The sequence below is a fragment of the Rhinopithecus bieti genome, unplaced genomic scaffold (genome assembly GCF_001698545.2).
Source record: "Rhinopithecus bieti isolate Rb0 unplaced genomic scaffold, ASM169854v2 scaffold_51734, whole genome shotgun sequence".
In the NCBI taxonomy this organism is placed as follows: domain Eukaryota; kingdom Metazoa; phylum Chordata; class Mammalia; order Primates; family Cercopithecidae; genus Rhinopithecus; species Rhinopithecus bieti.
In genome coordinates this window covers 361,154-386,158 of record NW_016820683.1, presented here as the reverse complement: position 1 = coordinate 386,158, position 25,005 = coordinate 361,154, and the positions used below count along the sequence as shown (strand labels likewise).

Here is a 25,005-nt window from a genome sequence, read left to right as displayed (position 1 = left end):
GGAAGGAGGAAGGGAGGGAGGGAAGAGGGGAGGGAGGAGGGAGGAGGGAGGGAAGGAAGGAGGAGGGAGGGAGGGATGGATGGGGGAGCAGAGGGAGGGATAAATCCCTCTCTGTTGTTTTAAGGGGCTTTCAGGAGGGGTGGAAAGTGGATGAATGTGTTTAGTCCGTCATCTTCAGCAAAGCCGCCAGCACAGGAGGAGCCTGGCAGTCAGTCCCAGGAAGCCCAGACCCCTCAGGAGCATTCCAGGGCCTGGTGCAGAGCCCACCTGCTCTGGGAAGGTTCCGGAACTCATCAGACAGACGGGGTCTCCCCTTGGCCTGGGTCTCAGGGCCCATTCTGGCTGTTTTGGCCAGACTTCTAGGTGTAGTTCTATCTTCCCCAAAGACAGCCACTGCAGGGCCAGAGTCTTAACTGAGACTTTCTGACTGCCTCCCCTCTCTCCACCCTGCCAGCCTCAGCCCATACTTGGCTGCACACACAGTGTCTAGTGCCCGGCAGGCTTTGTTGCTGGCTAAGGTAAATGGAGGGCGCACCGGGAAGCCAATGCAGCCACGGCAAAGGCTTGGAGGAAAGGAGCAGAGTGCGAGGGGACATCCCTCTCTGTCATCTCCGGATTTCTTTCCACCTGTTACTGAAAGCTTCTTGGATTTTTGGAGACAGGGTCTCACTCTCACCCAGGCTGGAGTGCAGTGGCATGATCTCGGCTCACTGCAGCTCTGCCTCCCAGGCTCAAGCGATTCTCCCACCTCAGCCATCCCCCCGCCGGTTCTCCCATCTTCTTCCTGGGTCTGATGCCCCAGGGTGGTTGAAAGTACAGGAAGGCTGGAATGGAGATGTTAGCTGCAGGTCACTGCACCGAAGAGGCTGGTTTAGGCCCCACTGGTCCCCCCGAGGCACGGCCAGCCTCCTGATGAGGTGCAGCAGGCATGAACCCTTGGGCCCACCATCCTTTCAGGGGGTTGTGGAAATCTTTTTTTTTTGGGACGGAGTCTCCCTCTGTTGTCCAGGCTGGAGTGCAGTGGCGCGATCTCGGCTCACTGCAAGCTCCGCCTCCTGGCTTCACGCCATTCTCCCGCCTCAGCCTCCCGAGTAGCTGGGAACACAGGCACCTGCCACCATGCCTGGCTAATTTTTTAGTAGAGACGGGGTTTCACCATGTTAGCCAGGATGGTCTCAATTTCCTGACCTCGTGATCCGCCCGTCTTGGCCTCCCAAAGTGCTGGGATTACAGGCATGAGCCACCACACTCAGTAATATTTTACCTTTAAAACAGAAGAAAATGTACTTTTACTCAAAGAGAAATTTTAATATATTTATCTATCAACAGTCATAAAGTATAATTTTAAACTTTTTTGCAGAAGAGGCCCACCAAAGTCGCAATGCATCCATGCCCCACGCCCAGGGCTACCCACATCTCGGGCCATGCCTGATGAAGGTTGGAGTCCTTCCCTCAGAATAGCTGGGCCCAATGTCACAAACACTGCCCCATGCAGGGTGCTAGGACCTAGAGAACATGGGTCCTAACCAGGAACCCCAGGGTCACTACAGACCAAGTTCCAGGAGCCCTGAACTCACCAGAGCAGAGGACAGTCTTGTGGGGTGAGTTCCTGGAGAGGAGATGTGAGTGAGCTGGGTCCTGAAGGATGGGTCATTCTAGGTGAGGGAAACCTCAGTGGACACAGAGGCATGAGGGAGGGGGGTCTACCCAGTCCCAGGGGGGAGTGGGGCCTGGCCTGGTGTGAGCAGATCCCAGTGCACAAGTCAGATCAGGTGACAAATCCCCAGGATGATCTCAGCTTCCAGAGGGTCCTGTGGTGTGAGCATTTCCTTCCTACCCTGGGGTCAGGCTGCCCAGCAGGTTTAATTGGGACAGAGGGATGGCTGTCCAATCTGTTTTCAGGCCTGGAAGGGTCTCTGAAAATCAGGAGGAAACTTCCTGGCACAAAGAGAAAAGTCCAGAGTTTAAATCTTTGCTCCTGTGTGATCTTGGGCAACTTGTTAAACCTCTCTGAGGCCTGGTTTCCTCATCTCCATAACAGGAGAATGGATACCAACTCTTTGCCAGGTTACATGAGATTACATGTCAGCTACATGCCTGGAACATAGTCAGAACTCTTTTTTTTCCCGATACGTAGTCTCGCTCTGTTGCCCAGGCTGGAGTACAGTGGCACAATCTCGACTCACTGCAAACTCTGCCTCCAGGGTGCACGTGATTCTCCTGCCTCAGCCTCCTGAGTAGCTGGGACTACAGGCATGCACCACAACGCCTGGATACTTTTTTGTATTTTTAGTAGAGATGGGATTTTACCACGTTGGCCAGGCTGGTCTCGAACTCCTGACCTCAGGTGATCCACCTGCCTTGGCCTCCCAAAATGCTGGGACTTACAGGCGTGAGCCACCGTGCCCAGCCAGAACCCACAAGTTTTTTTTTTTTTTTTAAAGCTGAGCTGTAAACCTTCATTTGAAGATGAGATGGGGATCAGAGAGATTTATGGGCCAAGGTCGCCCAGGGGCACCTGGGAGGTGGGACTTACAGAAACACCAGGTCAGGGACGGTCACGTGGTCTTGGGGGCAGGCCAGAAGGAGGCTGTCAGCCCCACCTACCATCAAGCCCCTGCAGCAGCATGTGGGTTTTCTTAGGTTCCAGATTGGCTGGCCTCCCTCTGGAAGCCCGGATTTGTGACTCTACAGTGAAGCTAAGGACTCTGTATCTTCACTGCCACCCCCTCTTCATGGCCAAAGGACTGGCTGTAGAGCCAGGCTCCCCAGCCCATGTGGTGCCCAGTGTGTGCAGTGCCCTCAACACCCACAGGGAGCCGCCTACATGCGACGGCACGCACGCTTAGAAAGGCCTTTCTGATACGGAGCTAAACTGTCTCCCAGTCACTCTGCCCAAGCTCCTTAACTGGTCTGTGCTTGCTTTTCCACATCTGTAAAATGGGTGCCAGCAGTAGGACCCAGCGAACCTTCAGACACAAATATCTGCCCTTCAGGGGCTGGGTGAGGGCTGCGGGAGTGAAGGCTTTGCAAGCTCCCAGCAGGGCACCTGGCCCTGAGCAGTGGAGAGTTTCATTAGGATCACCTGGGTCCCGCAGCCGGGGACCTGCTGGGGTTTCCTATGAAGCGTGGGTCTATAAACCTTCAGGATTGACACGGCTCTTCCTGAAGCCTCAATTTACTTAATGAATAATTTCAAAATGTTACTTTTGAAAAGATAATGCTATTTTTGTACTCAAATGGAACACAAGAATTTGACTGCAAAATTCACCTGTTCAAAATAAATGAGACATGTAATTTCTTACAAACCCCAAAACTCGGGGTGTCCCAGGGTGGGGGTAGTTTTCTGTAGGGTGACGACATATCCTGCAATGAAGTCCCGGAAGCCCTGCTCTGGGCAGTCAGTCTATTTGTCCACTCATGTTCTTAGACACATCCCAGGGGCCGGCCCTGAGCTACTGGGATGCCTGGAGGAGCATCCAGGTCTGGGGGAAGGGAGTGACTCCCACACAGCAGGTGCCCAGAGGTAGGAGGCTGGACCCACAGAAGGTTCTGGTGTCAGCACAAGATGGCTTTGCTGAAATGCCGAGTGCAGGAGCTTAATCATGGCGCATGTGGAAACCAGCCATGGGCTCTCAGGCCCACACCTGCCCTGCCCTGGCCCCTCTGTGATGGGAGAACCAGGACAAGAAGGGGCTGGATCAGGTGACTGGTCACACAACCTGGGGTCCTTTCACCTTTCTGGGGATCTCTGAAGGCAGGAATGGAGTCTGTGAACTGGTGTCAATACTTCTCAAAGCCGGCTGTCAGACACTGTGTCTGTCCCTGATGCGGCCGCCCAGGCTCGTGGAATGCCAAGTGCCTGTCTCTGCTCGGGGCTGACATCACCTCTGCGTGGGAACAGAGCCTGTGCTCATGCGAGCTCATCGGGATTGGCAGAGATCTGCATCCTTGTTTGGTTCCAAAACGGGGGGCCCAGAAGGAGACTCATGAAAGATGCCCTTGTCGACGGAAATTTCAGGAGCTTGGCCCATAGCCTCTGTCTTCGCTTCGGCTGTGAAGAGGCCAGAACCACGCCCGCTGCCCAAGAGCTAGGCTCTGATGAGGCTGCAGGTAGCGCCGACTCAGTACCTGCTTCCACCAGGGTCCAGACCAAGCCCTCATGGCACAAGAGTGCCCACAGGCATGTGGCGGATGGGTGGACATCTCAGCTAACGCCCTTATCACCTGTCCCTGACTCTCCATCAGTAGGGCAAGGGCAGATCTCACTTCTCACAGCTATGGCCACTCGATGTGTTCAGCAGTCTAAGTGGGTCACTGCCTCATTTTGTACATGAAAAACCAGCCGAAGTAACTGCCCAAGGTCACACAACCATTCGTTCTGTCCCTTCCTCCCTGACTCATGCCATGCCTGTGAGAGAGGCTGCTGCGTGCCTGACTGGGACCTAGTGGAATAACAGACAGAAAGCCCTTGCTCCCATGGTGCAGGCGAGAGGAGACACGCATAAAGGCAGAGAGTGTCCTACGAGGAAACAACAGGGAGACGGGCAGTGGGTGGCGGGGTGGGGGGTCAGGGAAGGGCTCTCTCCAGAGGGGGCATCTGTGCTAAGACCTGAAGGACAAGAAGGAACTAGCCCCACAAACAGCACAATTGGGTGCTTTTCCCTTTGATGTCTGAGCAGCCTGGAGTCGCTCCAGACAGGCCCTGCTGCCCCCACTGCCAATGGCAGAAACACCCCGACATGGGAATCATGGGGAGCCTGCTCTGAAGCTCTGCTCCCGGCTCTGCCGCCAGCTCCCGGCTCATGAGAGAATGAGAGGACCAGACCAGGATGGTGTAACTCCTAGTGAAGATGGCTCACAGGTGCTGCGGCGCCCCCAGCCCTCAGCCCACCTGCCCCTGTCCTGGGACAACGCGATTTCTGAGGGCTAGGACCTCCGTGGAGCCAGGGACCTAGCTGGGTTTTGGGAGAGACTGATGTCTTTTTTTTTTTGAGATGGAATCTCGCTCTGTTGCCCAGGCTCTGGAGTGCAGTGGCACTATCTTGGCTCACTGCGAGCTCCACCTCCTGGGTTTACGCTATTCTCCTGCCTCAGCCTCCGGAGTAGCTGGGACTACAGGTGCCTGCCGCCATGCCTGGCTAATTTTTTATATTTTTAGTAGAGACGGGGTTTCACCGTGTTAGCCAGGATAGTCTCGATCTCCTGACCTCATGATCCGCCTGCCTCAGCCTCCCAAAGTGCTGGGATTACAGGCGTGAGCCACGGCGCCCGGCCAAGACTGATGTCTTTAAGGAACGAGAGGGGCAGTGGGTGGGGGATGGGTTTCTCTGGTTCCATCTGATCCTACCTCAGTGCTTTCCCCATGGAGGCTACAGGAGGCAGACAGGCTGGAGAGGGCCATGTTGGCCCACCTTGTGTCAGATGCCACATGGGGATACGGATGGTGGTAGTGACTCTGGCCCAGGGCTGCACAGCTCTGCCTGGCTGTGCTGTTCGCTTTTCTTACCTTGACTCCTGGCCCCTTAAGTCCTCAAATCCACTCCTGAGCTTCCCCTCTTGGCTGAAACAGCGTCCCTCTCACCTTCGTTTCCCTCCAGGAGACAGGTTCAAGCGCAGTAAATAACACCAAGGCTAGGGACAGGGGACACAAAGCCAGCAGTGCAGCACCTGGCCCCACACACTTAGGGCAGAGCAGGTGCTGGGAGAGGCCTGGGGCCTAGAGTTGCATGGTGGCCACTTGTGACCAGGACTGTGCTTGAACCTGTCTGTGCCTCAGTTATTCACCATGTCTCTCTCGGGTGGCAGGGCTGACACCACAGCTCCAGGAGTGTTCAGGGACCATAGTGGTCCTCAGGACCCCTGGCGGCTCGGCTGCGGAGGCTGAGAAGGACAGATCCTGGAAGGAAGCTCTGCAGGCACAGTCCCTGCCCAGCAGAGCGGAGCAGGGGGACATCCGGGACCCTCTGACCGCACCAGACAGAGCGTGGCTTTGTTCCTAGGCAGATGCACTCTTTCGGTTTCTGTTGCAGAGGCTCTTCTTAGAGGGATGAGTTCTTAAGTCCCAGAAAGCGGGATGAAGTGCTCTATGGACTGGTATTTATAGAAGATCCTTCCCCAAAGCAAAACCCAATAAAGCAAACTAGCCGGCAAAGAGGGCAAGGCCTCGCCCTGGTGACCTGAGCACTGGGTGGCTACAGCCCCACTCACAACCCAAGACCCTAGGCTCCCTCTCAGCAAGAGTGGAATTGGCACCACAGCCCTACCACTGGTCATGGGCCAGAGGGCTTGGCCTGCAGCAGGGAAAACCCTGTCACCCCCTCCAGATGTGCATGAACACATCTGGGCCTGAGAGTGGGCCCGGGAGGTAACAGGCAAGCCATGTTTCCCCTGGGCTGTGGAGGTGGCAGCGTGGAATGCAGCCAGAAGACCTGGGTTCAAATCCCAGCCCTGCCACTTAGCAGCCTGGTGAGCGGAGTTCTTGAACCTCCAGGGCAGTGAAGAGGGGAGGCGTCCACCTCCCAGGGCCGCTGCGAGTTACAGGAAACATGAGCAACAGCACTATTAATATCACAATGTGTAATGCCACCATTTATTACTTCTTTACTGCATTAAAAAAGTGACCCTGTTTCTAGAGACCAAACAGCACCACAGAGGCATTCTTGGAAGAGAATTCCTTTTGTTCCCAAGCCTTTGTGACTGACTTCAAATCCTCTCACCTGCAGAACAGAGATGGCTTCAAAGTGGGGGGTGGGGGAGTGAGTGAGGATCCTGGGCTGAGACCTGTTTTTCTTCCATTTCTGCTGTGGATTCCCGCAGCTCCCTGGTTCCACACCAGGCCCTGCTCTGCCGTAGGAAAATGGATTCCTGGGTCACAGAGCTGTCAGGCCTTTGACTTTGCAGAGACCAAGCACCCTGGAAGCTGTGCAACAGTGGCCAGTTGCTGGTGGGCTGGTCTGGGACATGGCGGGCAGGGAGACTGGGAGCTGGGGAGGGCGTGGAGAATCCAGGGGTCCCTGGATACTGACTAAATGGCTCAGGTCTGAGCTCTGGCTGCCCCACTGAATGTGTGGCTTGGCCAAGGTGCAATTCTCTTGGCCTGCTTCTTCCTCTGAAACAGGAGTGGCAATCCTGGCCGACAGCCCTGGTGGCACCCCCTCCCCACTGAAGGCAGAGAACCTGTGTGAAATAGTCTTAACTCTGGCCCAGGGCCAGGCTGGCCCAACCCTTCTGTGCCTCCCAGGGTAGTGTGTCTCAAAGAACCTCTTCCCTCCTGGAACCATTTTCCACTCTTCTTTCTTTCAAACGAGTCCCCCAGCCTGACTCACAACCCCTGCTTGCTACCCTCAGCCGGTAGAGGACCCTCATCAGTGGTAAAGATAGTTCATCTCAGCCGCCTGCCAGCCTATGGTCTTCGCAGCACCAGAAGGAAAACGCAAGGCGACACTGGCTCACCCTGGCTCAGGCCTGACAAGAGCAGCCCCCGCCTCAGTCTGCCAGGGTCAGTCCTCACCTCTCCCGCATGCCCGGCTCTGGGGAGGCCCAGGCTGCCCTCCTCTGGCAGCTCCAGGTCTCTTAGACCACTTCCCCCTGGCTCCTTTCCACCTGGCCTGCCCCTTCTGTGGCCATCCCAGGTCCCGGATGCTGCCCTGGTCCTCCCGAATGTTTACCACAGATGACACAACCAAAGCAGGACCAGGGATGGGGACCAGGGACAGACGTGGGCACCAGCCTGGGTTCCACTCTGGATGTAGGAGCACAGGGCCGAGAGGCCGGAGAAGCGGGAGGCTACTGTCCCGAGGTGAGGGAGGTGATGGTGGGAGGAGGGGTGGGCTTGGGACAGCAGGGTCTACTGGGCCTGCAACACTCAGGGTTCACAGGGCGCCTCTTCCTGCTCTGCAGGAGGCTGCTGGGGAGGCTCGGGCGGCTTGCAGGACTGCTGCAGCTTCTATACCTGGCTCTCCGCTCTGAGAAAGGGCGATGGTCCTGGCTGAGGCCACCTGCGAGGAAGTGGCCTTCAGCTTCCTGTGTGGTAACAAGGTGTGAACCACAGGTCCAGGTTGCACTCACACCCTCTATTGCCCGGAGAGCCATGGGATAGAGTCTGCTGCGGGCTGAGGACGAGGTGCCTGCTGGCCGCTGTGGCACAGGCAGATGTTAGGAAAAGGCTGGACCCTGTCCTGCCCCACGCCAGGCCCTGCTTGGGCTGCATTCCCCGGCTGCCCTATGGTGCCGTCACCACGTTCTGCTCGCCATGGTCCACGCTCCAGAGGCGATAAAACTCAGCAAAGTCCACGTAGGGCTCAACACGGCCATCCTCGCCAGGCGGGAGCGAGTGGGCGGGCCGGGAGCGGAAGAGGCCCCCGTCGGAGCTGGAGCTGCTGCTCTGCGTGTGCGTGTTGGTGGACTGCAGGGTTAAGGTCGGGCTTTGGCTGCGGGACAACAGGGGAGGGAGTCAATCAGGTAGCAGTCAGGTCAAGGGGGCTGGGGCAGTGTGGGGATAGAATGGCCCCTGCCTCTACCAGCCCCTTGGGTCACAGGTCTTTCTGGCAGAGGTGACCATAAGAGCTGGCCCAGGCAGATGCTCTTAGGAAGAAATAAAAAGTCAAATTTTGAAGCACCAGCTGCACGTGGCTACTTAAATGAACTAAAGGTAAAGAAAATGGGGCCGCGCGCAGTGGCTCATGCCTGTAATCCCAGCACTTTGGGAGGCCAAGGCGGGTGGATCACCTGAGGTTAGGAGTTTGAGGCCAGCCTGGCCAACATGGTGAAACCCCATCTCTACTAAAAATACAAAAAAATTTAGCTGGGCATGGTGGTGCGCACCTCTAATCCCAGCTACTCGGGAGGCTGAGGCAGGAGAATTGCTTGAACCTGGGAGGCAGAGGTTGCAGTGGGCCAAGATTTTGCCATTGCACTCCAGCCTGGGCAACAAGAGTGAAACTCTGTCTCAAAAAAAAAGCAAAAGAAAATGGAACACTCGGTTCAAGTGTCTAATAGCCACAAGTGGCTGGAGACGCTGTGACGGGACAGCACCCACGCGAGCACTCCCGCCATCACAGGAAGTTCCCCGGGTGCAGCTGAGCCACCGACTGTCCATGACCATCTCTCTAAACCCATCCCAACCCAGGCCCTACTCAGCAGGGCGGGCAAGGTGTCTTCTTCTAGAAAACCTTCCTTCGCCCTCCCCTTCACTCTCTTCTCATCAGCTGGGTGGGGACAGGCACCCACCTTGTGTCACAACTGGAACTGCCTGTTAGCGCTGCCCAGCACCAGCAGAGGGCTGGCCCATGGCCTCGGCTCAGACGCTGAAGGGAGTGAGGAACATAGGCAGCGGAGGAGGGCGGGCTGTCCCGCCTTGTCTAGGGCCACAGCAGTCCCACTCTGCTTTGTGGACACAGCTGGAGGACTCCTCCAAGCAGCCCGGCAGGGGTGCTGGAGAGGCCACCCCTACTGCACTCAGGAAGCCCACGGAGCTTGCTTGGTCTGGCAGGCCTTTCTAGCCCCGTGGCAGTAGTCGCAGCATCCACGACTCAGAGGCAGAGGGAAAGGAAGGCCCCCTGATGAGGCAGAGGTAAACAGGCCACCCACCCCCTCCAGGGCCTTTCTAATTGGCCACATCCTGCGCACTCCATCCTCAGAGTGGGCTGGGTATGGCATCTCTATCATTCCATGCAGGGCTGGAATGTGGAAACCAGATCCGGGTCCCCTGGTGTGGGGGGTGCATATTCTACGGAAGTGAAGGGGGTGGGGTGTACTCAGTCGGGTCTGCGGCTGGACGGGTCTGCGGCTGGACGGGGCCTAGCTGCATACCCCTCAGGCTGCTGTCTCTACCTCGCCCCCTGCCCAGAAACCACAGAACTCACTTCAAAGCTAAAATCAGGCACATTAGCCAGAAAGCACGGGCTCTGACAAGCCAGTACAGGCCAGACAATGTCCCCAAGCAAGGACACCACGGGAAGTCACCCCATATCACAGGAAGCCACCCCACATCACACCCAGGTGGGGAATGAAAAGAGAACCTTCCACTGACTGAAACTAGCAGACCGGCCCACAAGAAAATACGAGAAGTAGGCTGGGACCATCAGCCACCTGACCGAAAACCCCACCTGCCTCAGTTTCTAGGGAGACTTCCCTCACCAGGCACGGAGCTGGGGACTTCCAGACCCCAGGGCATCTTATCCACAAGCCTTGGCCCCATGGTCATTTCTGTCCTGGTGCCACAGGACACCCATGGGGGGATAGGGCTAGGGGTGGCTAAGTGGGGGAGGGACTTACTTGGTGAGGGTCGGGGTGGCTTCATCCAGGGTGGAAGCGCTGTGAGCCCCGTTGACCATCTGGCCCTGGGAGGGCATGACAAGGGAGAGGGTCACGCTGGTCTTGCTGGTGCTCTGGGCACTGGAGTATGGCACAGACACAGGGTACACTCGTCCCCCTGCAGCTTTGGGAGGAAGAGAGTGGGGGCCTCAGGCAGCGGCTGAGGAGAAACCCAGGTTAACAGGGGCAAAGCTGCTCCCATGGCCTGATGGGGTGGTGCCTGAGGGCTGAGTGTAAGTGTCGGCCATGCCTGGCTCCTCAAGCCCAGAGCGGCCCCCTGCCCCTTGGGACAGCTCAGGAGGAGTGTCCCTTGGCAGAGACTCTTCCAGGCTGGACTGAGAACTCCCTGTAGCAGTAAAGCCAGCAATAAAGCCTGCTGGTGCTCGAGTTGCCTCAAGGAAAGGGTTACTGCCTGGCTTCCCACGGATGCTTTAATCCAGAGGATAAGTTTGCTCCCAGTTGAGGCTGACCCAATAAAAATATGGTTGCAATAACAACGGCCAAAGAAACTTCAATAACCCTGGTGTCCATGGGAGAACAAATCTGTCTGTGGATGCCTGAGCTTTATCTAAGGTTTGCTTGTTTAAAACAAAGAAAAAGAAATGCAGCCCTCGGGAACCGAAGGTCTTAGTGCTGAGCAGCACTGCGGGGAGCACGGGAGAAAGCAGCCGCCTCTTTTCCTGAGAACTTGAAGAATGACATAGGTAGAAAGCAAAACATCCTTCTCCCTGCCCTGCTCCAGTGCAGCCCAGGGACAGACAGGCCCTGGGGCCTGACCATTTGTCCACATGCCTCATCTCTTCCAGGTCACTTCATTCTTCAGCCTCGGTTTCCCCCTCTGGAAAACAGGGGTACCACCTGTCTTTAGGGTTGCCCATGAGGACTGAAAGGAATAATGCAGGCTGTGCGCCTGGCACACGGTAGGCACTCAATCAGTGGTGGCCATCATCTCTACTATGTGGCTTCAGGGCTCTGTGAATTGCTTGCTGGTGCACTCAGGTTCTGGGAGGTTGCCGGGACAGGTGGTATTAACCTCATTTTACAGACAAAAAAGCAAAAATCAACATGCAGCTCAGAGAGGCTGAAAGTCAGAGAACCTGAATTAGAGCCACTGAGAGCCAGGCCCCCTGACTCCATCTCCATTTCAAGCAGCCTCGGGGGCTCTGCACCCACCTCTGGCCCCCAGATGGCATCCCCAGGCACTGCCTGTCTGTACAGCACACGTACCTGGGGCCGGGCTCGGTGTGGGCTGGCTCATTTCACCCAGTGGGTAGCCAAAGTTCCTCACCAGCAGGGTCATGTCCTCATGCCGGGGGCAGAACCTGGCACGCTCCCCACCGCTGGCGAAGGTGTCGCTGTGGATGCGCTTTACCCGGTCCACCACGGCCTGGGCCACTGCGTCCAGGGAGGTCTGCTTGGCAAACTCAGTGTCAATCATTGCAGCAATTTCCTGGGGGAGTGGGGAGGAAGAACCTGGTAAGGAACACGGTGTGGCCTGGGGGGCGTGGGCCATAATCTCAGAACCTAAAATCAGGAGATTTAGCGGTCAATAGCGCAGCAGGTGAAGGAAGTGCCTGCCAGCCAAGTTTGAAATCTGAGCCTTTCAAGGTATTCAGGATAATCCTTCTGGAACTTTCCCATTAGGAAGTGTGTGCCCTTGTGATTGCTCTGACTGTTGGGTGCACACCTCTAGGATGGGGAGAACATCCATCTCACTGGGTGAATATGAGGATTAACTAACAATGCTCTGAGAGCACTCTGCCAGCCACTAAAAAGCCCAGTACCTGCCAGGCACGGTGGCTCACGCCTGTAATCCCAGCACTTTGGGAGGCCAAGGCAGGCAGATCGCCTGAGGTCAGGAGTTCGAGACCAGCCTGGTCAACACGGTGAAATCCCATCTCTACCAAAATCCAAAATACAAAATTAGCTGGGTGTGGTGGTAGGTGCCTGCAATCCCAGCTACTTGGGAGGCTGAGGCAGGAGAAACACTTGAACCCAGGAGGCGGAGGTTGCAGTGAGCCAAGACAGCGCCATTTGCACTCCAGCCTGGGGGACAAGAGCGAGACTTCATCTCAAAAAAAAAAAAAAAAAAAAAAAACCCAGGAAGCAAGTGTCATTTTTTAAAAAACTCTTTCCTGGAACAAACTTGTTGTAGGCGATGTTATACATGCTAGGATTTTGTCAGGAACTGGGGATACAGAATGAAAACAGGGTCCGTGACCTAAGAGAAGTCCCTGTCCACTATACAGATGTTCCTCAATTTAGGATGGGGCTATGTCCTGACAAACCCACTGTAAGTTGAAAGTATCATAAGTTGACCAGGCGCAGTGACTCACACCTGTAATCCCAGCACTTTGGGAGGCTGAGGTGGGCAGATTACCTGAGGTCGAGATCGAGACCAGCCTGGCCAACACGGTGAAACCTGGTCTCTACTAAAAATACAAAAATTAGCCAGGCATGGTGGCACATGCCTGTAATCCCAGCTACTTGGGAGGCTGAGGCAGGAGAATTGCTTGAGCCCGGAAGATGGAGGTTGCAGTGAGCTGAGACTGTGACACTGCACTCTAGCCTGGCCAACAGAGCAAGACTGTCTCAAAAAAAAAAAAAAAAAAGAAAAAGAAACAAAATATCGTAAGTCGAAAAAGCAGTTAATGCACCTAATCTACTGAACATCATCACTTAGCCTAGCCTACCTTAAAATGTGCTTAGAACACTTCTATTAGCCTACGGCTGGGCAAAATCATCTAGTACAAAGTCTATTTTATTAATATATAAGAAAACATTGAATCTCATGTAATTTTTTTGTTTGTTTGTTTTTTGAGACAGAGTCTCACTCTGTTGCCCAGGCTGGAGTGCAGTGGTATGATCTTGGCTCACGGCAAGTTCTGTCTCCCAGGTTCAAACAATTCTCCCGCCTCAACCTCCTGAGTAGCTGGGATTACAGGTGTGTGTCACTATGCACCAGATAATTTTGTTGTTGTTGTTGTTGTATTTTTAGTAGAGATGGAGTTTCACCATGTTGGCCAGGCTGGTCTCAAACTCCTGACCTAAAGTGATCTGCCCGCCTCAGCCTCCCAAAGTGCTGGGATTACAGGCGTGAGCCACCACACCCAGCCAAATCTCATGTAATTTATTGAGTACTGTATTAACAGTGAAAAACAGAATGGTTGTAGGGGTATTGGAGCACGGTTCCCACTGAGTATGTATCACTTTCGCACCATCGTAAAGTTTCTTTTGGGCGGGGGTAGGAGGGCAGGGGCAGGTAATAGGAAATGGCCTGTACCTGGTCCTGGTGGGCTCAGTTTCATCACTAAGCAGCAACATCACCTCCGGCAAGACCCTGAACTCTATGAACCCCAAATTCTCTATTCTACGTGGAAGTAAGCCCCTGTCCCTCTATGTTATAAGGCTACTGGAAGGAATGGTAAGCTTATATAACAGGTGAAGAAATTAGAACACAGGCTGGGTGTGGTGGCTAACACCTGTAATCCCAGGACATTGGGAGGCCGAGGCAGGTGGATCATCTGAGGTTAGGAGTTCAAGACCAGCCTGGCCAACATGGCAAAACCCCATCTCTACCAAAAATACAAAAATTAGCCTGGTGTGGTGGTGGCGCATGCCTGTAGTCCCAGCTACTCAGGAGGCTGAGGCAGGAGAATCACTTGAACCCAAGAGGCGGAGGTTACAGTGAGCCGAGATTGCACCACTGCACTCCGGCTTGGCCAACACAGCAAGACTCCATCTCAAAAAAAAAAAAAAAGAGAAATCAGAACACAGGGACCGGGGATAGTAAGGCACTTGAGACTTTTTCGAAGTAAATCTGCATTCAATCCAGCAATCCACTACTAGGCATCTACCCAAAGGAAAATAAGTCATTATATGAAAAAGATACTTGCACACATATGTTTACAGCAGCAGAATTCACAATTGCAAAGATGTGGAACCAGCCTAAGTGGCCACTGACTAATAAGCAGATAAAGAAAATGTATTTATAAACTATGGAATACTATTCAGCCAGTAAAAGGAAAGAAAGAATGTCTTTTGCAGGAACTTGGATGGAGATGAAGGCCATTATTCTAAGTAACACAGGAGTGGAAAACCACAAACTGTATGTTCTCACTTATAAGTGGGAGCTAAATGATGAGTATGCACAGGCATACGGAGTGATATAATGGAACTTTAGAGACTCAAGGCGGGAGGGTGGTAGGGGTGCTAGGCATAAAACACCATACATTAGTTACAGTGTACATTACTTGAATAACTGGTGCACTAAAACCTCAGAATTCACCACTACATAACTCATCCCTATAACAAAAAACGCTGGTACCTCAAAAGCTATTGAAATAAAAATTTACACATTTTAAAGAAGACTTTTTCCTCATGATATTGATTGATTGATTGAGAACGAGTCTTGCTCTCTTGCCCAGGCTGGAGTGCAATAGCACAATCTCGGCTCACTGCTACCTCTGCCTCCCAGGTTCAAGCGATTCTCCTGCCTCAGTCTCCCAAGTAGCTGGGATTACAGGCGCCTGCCACCATGTCCGGCTAATTTTTGTATTTTTAGTAGAGATGGGGTTTCACCATGTTGGCCAGGCTGGTCTCGAACTCCTGACCTCAAGTGATCCGCCTGCCTCGGCTTCCCAAAGTGCTAGGATTACAGGCACGAGCCACTGCGCCTGGTCAATACATGACTTTTAATTAAAAAGGACAAAGCAGGCTGGGCACAGTGGCTCATGCCTATAACCCCAGCATCTTGGGAGGCCAAGGTAGGAGGATCGCTTGAGACCAGGAGTTTGAGATTAAGTTGGGCAATACAGTGAGACCCTGTCTCTACCAAAAAAACAAAACAAAACAAAACAAACAACAACCAAAATTAGCCAGGTGTGGTGGCACACACCTATAGATCCAGCTACTCAGGAGGCTAAGGCTGGAGGATCGGTTCAACTCAGAAGGTTGAGGGTGCAGTGAGCCGTGATCACGCCACTACACGAGTCTGAGTGACAGTGCGAGTCTTAAAAAAAAAAAAAAAAAAAAAAGTCAAAGCAGATAAGGTTATCTTCCTACAAGAATCACAGACAGGAGGAGGAACACAAACTGAACTTATCTTAGCCAGTCAGCAACCCAAGGAGGTCAGGGAAAGGTAATTTTCCTTTGAGATCATCCCTAACATGACTGTCTTGAAGTCACACTTTGGTGACTCCAAGGTGTAAGAAAAATACGCAGCCCCCCAGCTGAGGGCCTATGTTTACCACGCCTAACCTCACTGCGATCTCACAAAGGTAGATGTTACCATCCCCACCGTAGAAATGAGAAGTGAACTGCCGGGTGTAGTGGCTCATGCCTGTAATCCCAGCACTTTGAGAAGCCAAGGTGGGTGGATCATGAGGTCAGGAGTTTGAGACCAGCCTGGCCAACATGGTGAAACCATTTCTACTAAAAATACAAAAATTGGCCAGGCGTAGTGGCTCACATCTGTAATCCCAGCACTTCGGGAGGCTGAGGTGGGTGGATCATGAGGTGCGGAGATCGAGACCATCCTGGCTAACGTGGTGAAACTCCATCTCTACTAAAAATACAAAAAAATTGGCCAGGCGTGGTGGCGGGCGCCTGTAGTCCCAGCTACTCGGGAGGCTGAGGCAAGAGAATGGCATGAACTCAGGAGGTGGAGCTTACAGTGAGCTGAGATTGCACCACTGCACTCCAGCCTGGGCGACAGAGCAAGACTCCGTCTCAAAACAAAACAAAACAAAATTAGCCGGGCGTGGTGGCAGACGCCTGTAATCCCAGCTACTTGGGAGGCTGAGGCAGAGAATTGCTTGAACCCGGGAGGCAGAGATTGCAGTGAGCCAAGATCATGCCACTGTACTCCAGCCTGGGTGACAGAGTGAGACTCTTGTCTCAAAAAACAAACAAACAAAAAAGAAATGAGAAGCAAACTGTAAATTGTCTGCCACTCAAGGAGGGCAGTAAAGCCGCCAGGCCCTTGGCAGGAAGTGATAGGTGTGGGAGGGACTCTGCAGCCACAGCTCTGTGCAGCAGGCCACATCTCTTTCTGTGCTCTCTTCCTGGCCCTGGCCCCTTCCTGGCCGTCCCACAGTAATCACAACATTACGTTGTGCCCATGGCAATTCACATCCATCTCCCCCTCGTCCCTTCAGGCCTTGCTCAGGCTCTGAGGACTAATACTGCTTCAAGCCTAAAATAAGTCAAGTTTTGGGTGGGATGGGTGTTTTAGAGCTCTGGGATTCTCCTTCCCCAGCTTTGAACCCAGGGATGTCTGGTGACGGCCTCTGAGAATCACAGCTCTAGAAAGCTCGAGCACATTGCCGTGCAGGCCAGCCACGCTCGCCAGCTGTGGGCTTGGCTGGACCCAACTCACCTGGTTGGCCTGCCCAGGCCCATGGGCTGCCTCTAGGGCCTTGTAGAGCCCCTCTGACATCAGCACCAGGAAGCCTGTCACCCCATCCAGTGGCTGTGCCCCGTGGATTTCTGGCTCTGCGATGATTGGTTTGGACTTGGCGGCACTATGGGGAGAGAGTGGAAGGAAGAGCTTTGCTTGGAACAGCACCCAGGTGGATGCTGATTCTGCTGAGGGAAGGAATCTACGCCCAGAATGTAAAATAAAACACACAACCTGACAAGAGGAAAAGAAAGAGAGAAAGAGAAGGTCAGAAAAATAGACCCATCTTCTTATAGCAGCTGCTAAACTAAAGCTTGGAGGGCCATAAAAACTGGCAGGCAGCTGAGGTCAGGATGGCAAAGGTCGAATGCCCGACTCTGGCCTGTTCCATACATCCTGTTCACAGGGCCTGGTGGTGGCAGGGCAGGGCGTGGGACAGCAAGAGGGAGGCGTTATCCCTGGGAGCCCATGCCTCTTGCTATCATTTGGGCTTTTCCAAAACAGGTGGCTGAGACCGGAGATACTCTCCATGTGTACAGGGATCCTTCAGTGACTGGGGTCAGAGTCATTACATGCCAGCACACGTGTGTGCACATGGAAGTAAGCACATGAGGAGGTGCTGGCAACACCATCCAGAAGAGCGGAGTCTAAGGACTTCCTGAGGGCCCATCAACCAAGGCTGGGTCCTGAGAGCTGTCATTACACAGAATGACACCAGCCTAACTGCAGGGGAGTAGAATGAAGAGATGGGCACCTTTAACGATAGCAGTGAGGGGTGTGTAAACGTATCTCCAAACTCATCAAGTTGTATGCATGAAATATGCACAGCTTTGTGTATGTCAATTATACCCTAGGGTTTAAAAAAAAGGAAAAGAGGGATGGGCAGGACACACCAGCACCTGGGAGAGGCAGGACACATGAGCACCTGGATGTTCTGAAAAGGATGCCGGGTCCTTGGCCCCCATCACACACACACGCGCGCGCATACACACAGAGACACCGTGTGTGTATACGTGCATGTGGCCAGATTTTGGAGCAGGATACACAAGAAACAAGCAGCCTCTGGCGAGGCAGCGAGTCCTAGAGCTTGGGGTAGGAAGACTTCCTTTCCCTGTACAGACCCCAGCACTGTCTGAAATGTTTTATACAATGGATGTACTTTCCAATAAAGGAAACAGGACCCCACAAATTAGGGACAAACATTCGAAACTCAATTGCCTAGACTGCATGAGGGCAAGGAGTTCTAACATGCACTTTCTAGGCCATGAGGCCTGGCCTCTGCCGATGGGAACTCTGGGCGGACGTGCCTATCTCCCCAACCAACACTTCACATACAGGTTACCGGGTGGTTAAGGACACATATTCCAAATTCAGGCTGCCTGAGTTCAACCCTATGACCAGGGTGGGCTGTCTGGTATCTCCATGCCTCAGCTTCCTCTTATGAAAATGCCTCTAGGATGATGGCAGTGACTGCCTCAGGGGGTCTGAGCAGGAAATACATAAAAGAAGTTACGCCCAGAGCTCTGCACGGGCTCGGCCTCATGATCATGACTGCCCATTGTGCTGCCATGAGCACTGGGATGACACCCAGAGTGTCCTCAGAGGGAAATACACAATTCATCTCACACCTCTGCTGCAGCCATGGGCAGCACGGACCAACAGGCCTGGTCTGTCCATCCCACGCCAACGCTGGCTTCGCCTGCCTCCCTTGTGGCACTAGTTGCCTCAGCTTTGCCCCAGCTCCTCAACTCCACCCCTTATCTCTACAGTACCCAACTCCTGGCCTGCTGGGTCTAACCTGCCCCAAACCAACCTCTCTGGGAGGAAGAAGAGTTTGCTTGGGCTCTGAACTACCTTGACTGTACGTCTGTCACTGGGGTCTATGGTCTGCATCTGCCCCAGGCCTTCTGGACCTTTTTTTTTTGAGACAGGGTCTTGCTCTATTGCCCAGGCTGGAGTGCAGTGGCATGATCATAGCTCACTGTAGCCTCGACCTCCTGGCACAATCAATCCTCCCATCTTGGCCTTCCTAGTACCTTCTGTTCTTTCAAGCACAAGGGACAGCTGGGCTGGCACCTACCTGAGAAGGTCAATGTCCGTGTAGCCATATTTGACCTTGTAATCCCCGATCCGCCGGGTGCTCTCCTGCCCACAGATGATCCCCACCTGCTTGATCTTCCCGGCGTCCAAGCCTACGGAGGGAAACAATGCCATAATCCTGCTCCTTGTTCACAAAGAGGAACACAAAGAAGGGGACAGAGACACAGCCATGGGAAGAAGGCAATAAGGACCCACTGAATAGGAAATGAAGACAACACCAGGACGCTTGGGAGAGCAGCTGACCCAGAGCCCCTGGTGTCCTCAGTCCCCACGCCCATCACAACATGCCTCACTCAGAGCCCCTCCTCCAGGCACCACCCAGCATGGAGCAGCTTGCCTGCCATCTCCCTGACCATCCCGTGTGTCCCACATCTGCCTGGAGCTCACTGGGAAGGGAAGGAGCAGCTTGGCAGCAGCTGGGCTCGCTGGACTTCTTTGGCCTCTTTCAGTCTTCATCAATAACAGTAAATGCCTCCTGTGTGCCAGGCACTCCAGGAAGAGTTTCACATGCACTAACTCTGAATCCTCCTAGCATCCCGGGGCAGGTTACTATTATCCTTATTACACGGAGTGGGGGGGAATGGAGGCACAGAAAACTTAAGTAAGTTCCAATCACCAACCAGTAAGCAGCAGAGCTGGGATTGAACCCCAGGCAGACTGGCTAGGGAGCCCAAGGTCACAGCCCCTCTACCACATGCCTCTCTACCAAAGGCAGGTGAAGGGTGAGCCCACAGGGATCAGCTTCCGCTCCCACTCACCCCTTGGTCAGGTATTCTCCCCACTTACCCAGCTGCGAAAGGCGGAAGAGCTCATCCTCGTTCTCTGTGGTGTGGTCCACGTTCAGCTGTGTCACCTGCAACCCATCCACTGTTGATTTGCATAAAAGTGCACGGTTTGTACCTGTGGCAGAATGTGAACAGCTAAGCAAAGACCAAGCAGAGAGAGAAATAGGACATACTGGGAAGGCAGAGAGGGAAAAGGCAGGCATCTCACACATGGAAATACCTGAAATGGGCAAAACAGGCTCAGACCAACGAGGTGAGTCACCAGTTAGGGACCGTTGATGATACGAAGGAATTGGGTTTAACTTTTTCAGAGTAATCACAGGATTATGATCTTACAAAACAGAACTCTTCTCTAGAGATACAGACTGAAATATTTACAGAACACATGACAGTGTCTGGTGTTTGCTTCAAAACAGCGAACGTGGGGACAAAAGGCCACAGGTAAAAGAAGGCTGGCCACAGTTGATAACTGCTGGGGTTGGGGATGGGCACATGAATGTTCATTAAATATCAGTCACTCTATTGTTCTATATTGTGGAAAATTTTCCACGAGAGTATTAAAAAAAAAGGCAGTATCATCAGAGGGGTCTCCACAGAGTTCTTTCTACTGTAACCTGCACCTACATGCCTGGCTTCTCACAAACCCCAATGCCCCTGTCACCTAGCCCCATCTCACAGCTGTTCATGCGAATGCTGGTTGGTTTGTCATGGCCAGGTAACCTCGTCCAGAAGCAGTGGCCCCGACTCGCCCAGAACGAGTTAAGAAGCAGAATAGGGACTAAAGGCCAGGACACCTGCCTCCCATCCCGTCCCTTCTCCCTTCCAGCTGGGACTGAGGCATCACTGTGGAGAGGGACATACCCAGATGGTCTCAGGAGACCCTGGCTTTAAAGTGCGTGAAGTCTCTGGAAAGCAGATTGTCAAATAACGCACCAGCCCCTGTGACTGACCTCTCCCCAACCCTCCCTGCCCTGGGACGGGAGGGGGCTCACCAACATTGGCGACATAGAGCTTATTGTTGAGAAGGACCGCCACAACGGCCATGGCCCCTCCTGAAATTTCCCTCTCCAGCGTCTTGAGTCTCTCAAGGATCTTCTGATACTGAGGAGGCAGCTGGTGCTGAGGCACCCCCTACAACCGTCAGCAGAGGGTCAGGGCGGGACGGAACTCTGGACCATCCTCCCAGCCTCTCCCTCTCTGTTCTTAAGAGCAAAGATCCGAGGGCCCGGAGGACAGACAGACAGATGGTCCACGGCACAGCCAGGATGAAGCCTGTGCTGCAGTTCCAGGGCGAGGTTCTTCCAGGAAAGCCGGAGATGACCTAACTCACAGCATGGAGGTCAGCGCTCCAGGTGGCAGTGGGCAATGTGAGCAGGTGGGTGACAAGAGTGGGGACCCATTCAGGTTGAACCACTGGGAAAAGCCCTTTCTCATGCCCACCACTGCCCAGCCACTGTAGAGCTTTAGCGTGTAGCTGCCCACAGCAGGGCAGTGAGGTCCCTCACCTGTGGCCGCCCACCAGGGTCCCCCATCAGGAATTGCTCCCTCCCTAACTCCTGCTGCTCTGGCCCAGTAATGTTAAGACAAAGTAGATGAGTCCACGCTCCCTGCAAAGCTGGGCCTGGACTTGACTCCCCGGGTGTCAGCTGGGGAAATTACCTCTGGCAATTGCGACTGGAGGCTTGCCTTCTCAGCCAAGGCATCATCAATGGACTCCAGGAAGCTCCTCTCTACCACATCGAAGGCCTAGAGGGACACAGGACAGGGCAAAGGCTGGTTCAAAACACCGTCACTGGTGCTAAAATGCCCTCTATTCATAATAGCAACAGGTTTGCTGTATTCACTGCAGGTCCTCGTGTGATGGGGCATTCCACGTGTCAGTCCTGCCTCTGGCCCAGCACTGCAAGGCACCAGCTGCTTCCTGGAGATCACTGTCTTTGACAAAGGCCTTCAGCCCCACAGGGGTGTGCGCCTTGCAGAGGTGGCACTGCAGAGGGCTGGGGCAGGAGACAGTGCGGAAGCTAAGAGCAAAAGCTTGGCATAGGCCCGGCTGGTGTGACCTCTGGCCCCCTCACTCTCACACAATGGAGGTTAAGTGTTGTTCCGGGGTGAGGTAAGACAGTCCACCCTGGCACTCAGCAAGGCACCTGCTCAGAGAAACTGCCAGGCCTATGACAGCTCATATGATTACTACAACTTCTTCCTGGGAGCCTTCTGTCAAACCCTGCTGGCCCCAGGACACTAGTGACACTGACACCTTCTCCCTGGTGTGAGATCTGCTGAGAATCACTGGCAATGGAGCCTGAGGCTGCGAAGGGCAGGAAAAGGCTGGCACCACTGTTCTCCGGGAACAGAAGCCCATCCTCTCATCTAAAATGGGCCTGAAACATGCTCCTGAAAGGAGATGCCGGGAGGAAAGCTCCCAACAGCACAAGCAGAAAGGTGGAACCAGACAACGAGGGCAGCAGCCCCTCAGAAGCGGGAGGCAAGGTCTTTCCTGAACGCCCAGGGATGCCTCCTGCACCTGGAGGCTGAGCACCTGACCACATAGGAAAGAAAGGGGTAGCTCTAAATGATCCCATTTCTACCAGGCCTTGCCCTGTTCCCACCTCACACCTCTCTCCAAGCTCACATCCCTAAATGCCCCCATCTCCAGCAGTACCTCCCCTGCTAGCCATTGAAGGCCCTGCTGCTCACTGGCTGGTCCTGGACTCCTGTTGGGTGGCGGGGGGGGGGCGCCTTTGCTGGGAGCTGTTCCTCCACCGGGGTGAAGGTGCCAGGGGGATCTTCACACCAACCCTGGCAACATGCTAGCAGTGCAGGGCCCAAGCCCTGGGGTAAGGGACATGATGTGGCTGGGTCACTGCCAGCCCCGGCACCATTACCTGCAGCAGCACGCGCCGCACATCGGCCTCGGCATGCTCGGCATTCAGCTGGCCCAGTAGGAGCTCTGCGGACAGCCGCTGGGCCACAAAGTTGGTCACCCGGTTGCCATCGTAGCCGTTGAAGACCCCATACAGGAAGCAGTTGTTCTCACTCCTGGAAGAGGGAGAGGGCAGAGGGAGGCCTGAGGCCAGGGTCTCATGGAGGTGGAGGGAGAAAGGGAAGGGAATTGGGGGAGGCTAAAGCTACAGCAGCTGCAGCTTCAGGGGCCCTCTTGGGTCCCCTGCTTTGGCCATCATTTCACTCTGGCTATGATCTTCTGGGATACCCTCCTCCCCATGCTCATGCTACCCCCTCAGAGCAGGCCCTAGGCTGGTCTGAAGGCCAGCAGTGTAACGGACAGCAGCAGAGGCCGCCTCTCACTGGCCACATGTCACCGGCCAGCCCACACGAGAAAGCTGCGAGGTCGGTGTCTTTCCTGGCTTGCAAACCAACCAGCTCCCTGGGCCCAACACAGAAACGCTGGCGCACACACCTGAACTTTAGCCAGCTGTCCTCTGGCGGGTGGCTCTCAGTGCCCTTGCCATCAGCAGAGTAGCTGCGGTTGGAGGCTGAGCCAACCCCAGAGAGGTGGCAGAGTGGCAGGTCATCTGTCCAGCTTGGCTGCTGCTCCTGGGGAAGGACACCAGGAAGCCGTGAGGTGCCACCGCGTCTGCAGGGTAGACCCCACTTCACCTACTCCTTCTGCAACAAAAAACTAGCAGGCCCGCAGCCCTACACAGAGGGTTCCACTTCCTTCTGAAAAACAATAATGTTTGTATGAACAGACACCTGCAGAAGGGTTTGCTGTGTTTATGGCTAATCTACAAACTGGTTCCCCAGGAAAACTGAAAGACTCCAGCATTCCCAAATGTCAGGCACAGCAATGGCCTCCAGGAGTGAGCTGTTATGAAACCTAGTAAAACACACAATGTCGCAGACCCTTGGCAGGAAACTCTGGGGACCCCACCTCTTACTGCACTGGCTCCAAAAGCACAGCAGAAAGGAATCCCTTGAGCACTGGTTACCAACACTGCAGGCTGCAGGCCCCACCCTCAGAATGACTGATCTGGGCAGGGCCCAGGACATCTGCAGCACAAGCCACTCCCCATGGGTGATGCTTTCAGGTGACCTAAGACCCAGCCTGGAGAAACTCCAACTTATAAGCTAGTCTCAGTCACTCTTCTGGCACTGGGACCTCCAAGCGCCAGGGAGAGTAACTGAGACTGGCTTTTAAGTCAGTTTATGAGCTAGTTTATAAGACATCCTCATGCCACCCCCAGAGTCCTCTCCCATCTCCCCTGCCACATCCTTCCCTCCCAGTCCTGAATGCCTGCAGCCCTGTCCATCCTCTGCTCTTTGCCTCCACATGAACACCTCCCTTCTTCTTCCCTAGCAATTCCCCGGGTCCTTCGGGACTCTCTGGCTCAGGAGTCAACACCTCAAGAGGTCTTCCTTCAGGATGACCCTCCCCAGGATTGGCTGATGGCCCTCTCACATACCCCAACGGCACCCTGGGCCCAGCACCCCTACCTGTCTACAACGCCCATTCCACCCCATAGGATCTCAAACCAGGCTGTTCAGCATAGTCACTGCAGAGCTTTAAACACACTCACACAGCGGTCCAGGCCCTGGCCCCAGCCCCGGCCCAAACACAATTTCTGAATTTCCCAAATCTCCCTAGGGTACCTCCTGAGCATCCGTATTTTTTAAGCCCCAGGAACAACTTTGACGCAAGGCCCAGGTGCGATTCCCTGCCTCTCCCGGAAAGCTTGCCACAAATCTGGCCTCCTACCTGAGAACTGCACCTTGTTCACAAGGTCACTCCTAGGACCACCGTGCAGAACTAGAGCAACCTGGAATAACTGGGAGAACCACAGTCCAATTTCAAGGAAAATAAAATTTGTATTGGCTGGGTGCAGTGGCTCACGCCTGTAATCCCAGCACTTTGGGAGGCTGAGGTGGGCAGACCATTTGATGTCAGAAATTCGAGACCAGCATGGCCAACCTGGTGAAACCCCATCTCTGTCTTTTTTAAAAACACACAACAATTAGCCAGGCGTGGCAGTGCAAGCCTGTAATCCCAGCTACTGGGGAGACTGAGGCAGGAGAATCGCTTGAACCCAGGAGTCGGAGGTTGCAGTGAACCGAGATCATGCCACTGCACTCTAGCCTGGGTGACAAGAGTGAGATTCTGTCTCAAAAGAAAGGAAAAAAAGGGCCGGGCGCGGTGGCTCAAGCCTGTAATCCCAGCACTTTGGGAGGCCGAGACAGGCGGATCATGAGGTCAGGAGATCGAGACCATCCTGGCTAATACGGTGAAACCCCGTCTCTACTAAAAAATACAAAAAACTAGCCGGGCGACGAGGCGGGCGCCTGTAGTCCCAGCTACTCGGGAGGCTGAGACAGGAGAATGGCGTGAACCCGGGAGGCGGAGCTTGCAGTGAGCTGAGATCCGGCCACTGCACTCCAGCCTGGGCG

General features: G+C 54.3%; 1 protein-coding gene across 1 annotated transcript in view; it reads right to left on the bottom strand.

The window, feature by feature from the left end:
- Positions 1 to 3,162: 3,162 nt before the first annotated feature.
- The window catches only part of TAB1 (TGF-beta activated kinase 1 (MAP3K7) binding protein 1), a 38,315-nt gene continuing 16,472 nt past the window's right edge, over positions 3,163 to 25,005 (bottom strand). Inside the window, exons 2-11 of the mRNA XM_017859848.1 lie at positions 23,021 to 23,157; positions 22,488 to 22,641; positions 21,262 to 21,348; positions 20,595 to 20,733; positions 19,604 to 19,717; positions 18,798 to 18,909; positions 16,697 to 16,841; positions 11,545 to 11,767; positions 10,279 to 10,441; positions 3,163 to 8,432 (exon numbers count right to left, since the gene is read on the bottom strand). Of these exons, the coding sequence (XP_017715337.1) occupies positions 8,225 to 8,432; positions 10,279 to 10,441; positions 11,545 to 11,767; positions 16,697 to 16,841; positions 18,798 to 18,909; positions 19,604 to 19,717; positions 20,595 to 20,733; positions 21,262 to 21,348; positions 22,488 to 22,641; positions 23,021 to 23,157 (1,482 nt within the window). The 3' untranslated portion in view covers positions 3,163 to 8,224. The remainder of the gene's footprint in view (positions 8,433 to 10,278; positions 10,442 to 11,544; positions 11,768 to 16,696; positions 16,842 to 18,797; positions 18,910 to 19,603; positions 19,718 to 20,594; positions 20,734 to 21,261; positions 21,349 to 22,487; positions 22,642 to 23,020; positions 23,158 to 25,005) is intronic.